At 37.7% G+C, this 6,000-nt stretch overlaps 1 protein-coding gene across 1 annotated transcript in view; it reads right to left on the bottom strand.

Moving 5' to 3' along the window:
* Nucleotides 1–667: 667 nt before the first annotated feature.
* Nucleotides 668–6,000, bottom strand: part of ctdp1 (CTD (carboxy-terminal domain, RNA polymerase II, polypeptide A) phosphatase, subunit 1) — a 42,399-nt gene continuing 37,066 nt past the window's right edge. Inside the window, exon 13 of the mRNA XM_077548448.1 lies at nucleotides 668–2,222. Within this exon, the coding sequence (XP_077404574.1) occupies nucleotides 2,060–2,222 (163 nt within the window). The 3' untranslated portion in view covers nucleotides 668–2,059. The remainder of the gene's footprint in view (nucleotides 2,223–6,000) is intronic.

Genomic DNA, 6,000 nt, shown 5'->3' with positions numbered 1-6,000 from the left:
TCCTCCGCACATGAAACAATGCAGCAAACTCACTATTCACGTGAGCAATGGACGCCCCCCCCCCACCCAAAAAGATTTGTAATTGCTTATGGATGGCGGCAAAGCTTCTCCCTCCACAGAGCTAAGGTCGGAGCACAGAAAAAATAAAAAAAAGCTTTTTTAATAACAAATAACAGCGGCTAATTTTGCGCCCCAAAAATCCGCAAGCAGTCAAATGTCACAAATGCCAAACTGTGAACATGAAGCAATTAACCTGGAAGTCGATCTAATTACAATTTGGGCTTAAGCCTCCCATGAACCAGCATAGGAAACAAACAAACGAGCACAGTGGGTAACATTTCCAGGTTTGCTTAACTCATTCACTGCTATTGACGGCTATAGACGTCAAAAATTCATTTCAACTATTTCTATTAGATTAAAAAAAAAATCCCCACTTTTCTTAACAAGAGTATGAAAACCTAGAAAAAATATTTTGTACATTTAGAACAGATATAAAATTTGTGATTAATCGTGAGTTAACTAGTGAAGTCATGCGATTAATTACAATTAAAAATTGTAATCGCCTGACGCAATTTAAAAAAAAAAGATTATTAAAAATTAGGAGCGTCAGGCGATTCAAATTTGTAATCGTAATTGAATCGCATGACTTCACTAGTTAACTCGTGATTAATCACAAATGTATATCTGTTCTAAATGTACAATAAAAAAAATTCTAGGTTTGCTCAACTCATTCACTGCCATTGACGACTATAGACGTCAAAAATTCATTTGAACTATTTCTATTTAACATTTTTTTTCACTTTTCTTAACAAGAGTATGAAAACTTAGAAAAAATATATTGTATATTTAGAACAGATATAAAATTTGTGATTAATCGTGAGTTAACTAGTGAAGTCATGCGATTAATTACAATTAAAAATTGTAATCGCCTGACGCAATTTAAAAAAAAGAAAAGATTATTAAAAATTAGGGGCGTCAGGCGATTCAAATTTGTAATCGTAATTGAATCGCATGACTTCACTAGTTAACTCGTGATTAATCACAAAATGTATATCTGTTCTAAATGTACAATAAAAAAAATTCTAGGTTTGCTCAACTCATTCACTGCCATTGACGACTATAGACGTCAAAAATTCATTTGAACTATTTCTATTTAACATTTTTTTTTCCACTTTTCTTAACAGGAGTATGAAAACCTAGAAAAAATATTTTGTACATTTAGAACAGATATAAAATTTGATTAATCGTGAGTTAACTATTGAAGTCATGCAATTAATTACGATTAAAAAATGTAAAAAAGAAAAGATTATTAAAAATTTGGGGCGTCGCATGACTTCACTAGTTAACTCACAAGTAATCGCAAATTTTATCTGTTCTAAATGTACAATAAAAAAATTATAGGTTTTCATACTCTTGTTAACAAAAGTAGAAAAAAATGTTAAAACTAATAAAAATAGTTGAAATGAATTTTTGACGTCTATAGCCGTCAATGGCAGTGAATGAGTTAAAATGAAAAAATAACATTGCATATAGCTTGGAGTGATGACTCAATTGGTTGGCTCCAGTGTCAATACGTAGTTGCAAACGGGTGACAACGTCGATGGGATCGGGTTCCGTTGTTGGGCAAAGTGCACGAGAGGAGGTCAAAAAAAAAAAAAAAAAAAAAATCACATTTCATCATCCTATGTACAAAACACCAAGCAGGGGACGAAACCAGTGTGGACACAAATCAAGTCAAAATATGAATCATGTTTAGCTGCACCATTTGGCCAACCTACTGAATTCTTTGGCATAAGCGGCCACAACATTTGGAAGTTTTATCGCCACTTTTTTTCTCCCTAACAAATATAAAAAATTGAAATAGAAAATCAAAAACTCAACAGTATCAAATTTGTATCCTACATTTTATTCTCCTCACAATAAAATAATGTCAAATTGTTTTGATGCCCACAAAAAGGCAATCATGATTTTTAATGCTACAAAAACACAGCACATTTATGTACAGGACATTCATTGATTTAATTACAGCGTGTGTGTGTGTGTGTGTGTGTGTCCCACTTCACATAAAGTCATTGAGCTCCGCCTCCAACGCGGCGGCCATCTCGTCCGCCTCGGAGGAACTTCCCTCCTCCTCCTCCTCTTCCTCCTCCTCCTCCTCTTCGTCATCGTCGGACTGTTTGGAGGACTGGTCGTCTTCCCTGTCGTGCTTTCGTTTGTGGCCCCTGCAGACGAGAGACGACCTTTTAGCGAGACGCACTCCTCTGCCATCATGCCAATTCTCCATTTGTGCCATTTAAGTAGCGAGTACTCAAGTAGGCTGCTGATACCAGCCAACAATACTGAACGCAAAAAATTTTTTTAAAAAAGACTGAGTAAGTCCTCCTCGGCAGTAGTACTTTTGACACAAGGTTGTTCACTTTGTGTTAAATGAAATTGTAGATATGCAAAGTATTAGCGGTATCAGTACTCGATATCGGTACTGTTTGTATATATTAGGGATGTCAGTCAATTACAATTTTTAAAATCGGAATTTATCACATGATTGCCATAACTTGCGATTAATCACGTTATATTACATGACATTACAGTCATATTTTTGTGTGTGTGTATTGTACATAAATATGACGAATAAAGTTTCGGATTTTTCTTTATATCTGTGTAGATTCTCATTCATCCAGGTCCATTGTAATCGGCAAAGATTGAATCGAGTGAACTGGACTCTTTTTTTTGTTTGTTGAATTTGTTGTGCTTTTTTTTGTGTGTGTGTGTGTGTGGGGGGGGGGGGGGGGCTGTTTTACTGCCACTTCACCACCCTCCTCTCCAGGTGGCGCTGAATGAAGTAAGGCTGTAAGAAGATTCTGCATCCACCGACCAGGACAAGATCGGAAGCGAACCCCCGGAGGCTTCTTTGTGGACGACGCTGCATCGACCGAGCAGAACCGGTCCTGAGGAGAACCAAATACCCGGCGGCGTTGTCTACCTGTTGTGCTTCATATGATGAATGTTGATAATGATACCTCCAACTGTGAACACTTCAAGGTTTTTCTTTGTTTGTTTCCTTAAATGGGCTTTTCTTTGTCTGAGTTTTTCCTGGTCCGCATGGGAGGTCTAGACAAGAGGATGTCATTGATTTTTGTGAACTGTGTGCTTGTAAAGCCCTTTGAGACTCCTTTTGTGAAGAAGGGCTAAATGCAATTTCTGGAGAAATTGCGCGGGAATGCTGAAAGCGGAATGCTAAGATTTGAATAAATGTGGAACGCTTATGAAGTTAATTGAGAAGAAAAATGTTGTGAAAATGACTCATTATTAATTGCAGTTGAATGATAAATGAATTAAAAGAAAATGTGAACTGCAACCAATCTGAGGCGGGATTGGAACCATCGCCTCCTGTTTACTGTTGTAAAATGGTTTTCAAGGACATTTCGTCACGTCACATTCAATTCAAACCCGAGTCCAGTCTGAAAACTTTTGGCAATGTCATGTTTATTTTCAGTCCTGTTTACTCCCTGTCATGTTTAGCTTCTGTTTTCCTTGTGTTTTCCCCTTGTCTTGTCATTTCCTGTTTTATTGTGAAAAGTCTGACTCCTCTCGTTTCAGGTCACTTGCCCTTCGTTGTTTGGTGTCTTTGTCAACCCTGATCCCTGATTGTGTCCACCTTTCCCCATTACCCTCATGTGTCATCCAATCAGTGCCCTCAGCCAGGTGTGTCTTGTTATGTCATTAGTGTTGGTGTATTTAGTCGGTTGTCTCCCCCCTGTCTGTGTCGGTTCATTGTTGCTGTTGTTGTTTGTCTTTTCCTCCACGTCATGCTGCCCGGTTTAACCCCTCGTCATTTACCTTGTCATGCTGTTAGTTTTTCTTAAGTTGTTTCGCCATGTTTTGCTTCATGTTTTGTTAGATCAGTTTTATTTTGTACTTTTGAAGATCCTTTTTTGAATAGAAATTAAATCCTTCTGGTGGACTACACCTCTGCCTCCTCGCTCTGCCTTCCCGCATCTGGGTCCTAAAGCCCCCACCTTACTGACAAGGATTAAGCACAAATTTAATATCTGACTATTTCAGAAATTCAAGTAAAAAATAAAAAGGGGAAAGTTTTGCATGTGAGGCAACAGACTTGTTGAATTACATGGCTAAATGGCGTATTTACATTTAAAATGGTTTTAGAAAGCTGAAAATATGGATTCATATAGAAAAACGTCGCATGGCAAAAAAAAGTGTGGCGAATAAAAATGACCTGAAAAAATATAAACGCTTTCCCACAATAAACTGGACCTCGGACATCTAGCATCTACTTCATGAACCTTGATAGTGATCTTTTGTCGTTTTTAAGGAGCTCAAACTCCAAATGTCAACCCAAAATATGAACAGACTGTTCCCAACTTTCTTAATGGAGGCAACAGGCCTGAGTGTCCACGTCTCAGTATTGCTCCAAACCACTTCAGCTTCTCCGCGACACAGCCAAACACTGCAGAAGGACTTTGCTTGATGCTAATGAGGTGCGTACGGGTCGTCTACTTATCGGAAGGGGGCGGGGCTAGGAGGGGGGGTGGGTGTCTGACACCAACTCTGCTGCTCTCATTAGACCGCAGCGCTGTCAGGCAGCCTCCCACAACAGCAGGACTGCGGTTTGGTGTTCATTAAAAGGTTAGACGTCGGCCTGTATCAGCCCCCGATGTGACAGGATCGGCGGACCCCTGCGGCAAAAAGGGGGGTTTGGAGTGGTGTCGCCACAAAAAAACCCCCCCAAAAAAACGATCTCCTCCGCTTTGACATGAAGCCTCATTTCCAGAGCCACAAGTTCAAGCCCGGGCGGTCGAGGGGTTAATGCGAGGGTCTGCGGATGAATGATTATTTACTTGTCTGAAGTGGGAAGAAAATGAGGCAAATCCCAGCGTACGACATTCGCGAATAGGATTTCTCTGATCCCGGCTGCTTAATGGACCTGCTTAGGAAATGACAGTATTGTGTACATTTCAATAAAAATGCACTACCTTTAAAGTTCCCCCATTTCCGACCACACAACTAATGCAATGATCACCATTAACTCATTCATTGCCATTGACGGCTATAGACGTCAAAAATTCATTTGAACTATTTCTATTAGTTTCACTTTTTCTCCCCCACTTTTGTTAACAAGACTTGTAATGTATTGTACATTCAGAACAGGTATAAAATTCTTGTTTACTCTTGAGTTAACTAGTGAATTCATGTGATTAATTACAATTAAACATTTTAATCACCTGATGCCCCTAATTAAAAAGAAAAAAAATATTTTAAAATTCTGGGCATCAGACGATAATTTTTTTAATTTTTTTTATTAATCGCATGACTTCAATAGTTAACTCACGATTAATCACAAATGTACAATTTTTATTCTAGATTTTCATACTCTTGTTAACAAAAGTGGGAAAAATGTGAAACTAATAGCAATAGTTCAAATTCATTTTTGACGTTTATAGCCGTCAATGGCAATGAATGAGTTAATGGTGATTATTGCATTAGTTTAAGATTTTCAGGATTTGGGGGTGGTCTTTTTGGCTCTGTACCCCACTAGACTAAATCTACTCCTGCACTGAACAGATGAGCATTTTTTTTTTTTTAAACATTCACATGATTGCTATTCTTTAGCCACCAAGTTAATTTTATTATTATTTTAGTCTAGAAAAGCTCCACAATATTCAAAACAATTAGTAATTGTGGGTCGTATTAAATGATCAACAAACTATGTGCAAATGAATCTGCTTGATATGATCATTTAGGTTATTGCAATTATGTATTGTGCTAGCAGATTATCAATTTAGAAAGAAAATGCAGAGCTGGGCAACTTTTATTTGTCCAAAAGTGTCATTCTAAGAACATCATGAATCGGTATGACAGTTAGGGAAAAAAAAATCTTTAGATTTCTCTTTTTTACCGAAGAATAATATGACAGCACTCGGTGACCTTAACGGGTACAAAAAATAAATAAAAAAATCCTCAAACTTTTATAAAAGGATTTCC

Source organism: Vanacampus margaritifer, chromosome 17 (assembly GCF_051991255.1).
Source record: "Vanacampus margaritifer isolate UIUO_Vmar chromosome 17, RoL_Vmar_1.0, whole genome shotgun sequence".
Taxonomy (NCBI): Eukaryota; Metazoa; Chordata; class Actinopteri; order Syngnathiformes; family Syngnathidae; genus Vanacampus; species Vanacampus margaritifer.
Note: the sequence above shows the minus strand (reverse complement) of the source record. Positions and strands in the feature narration are given on the sequence as shown.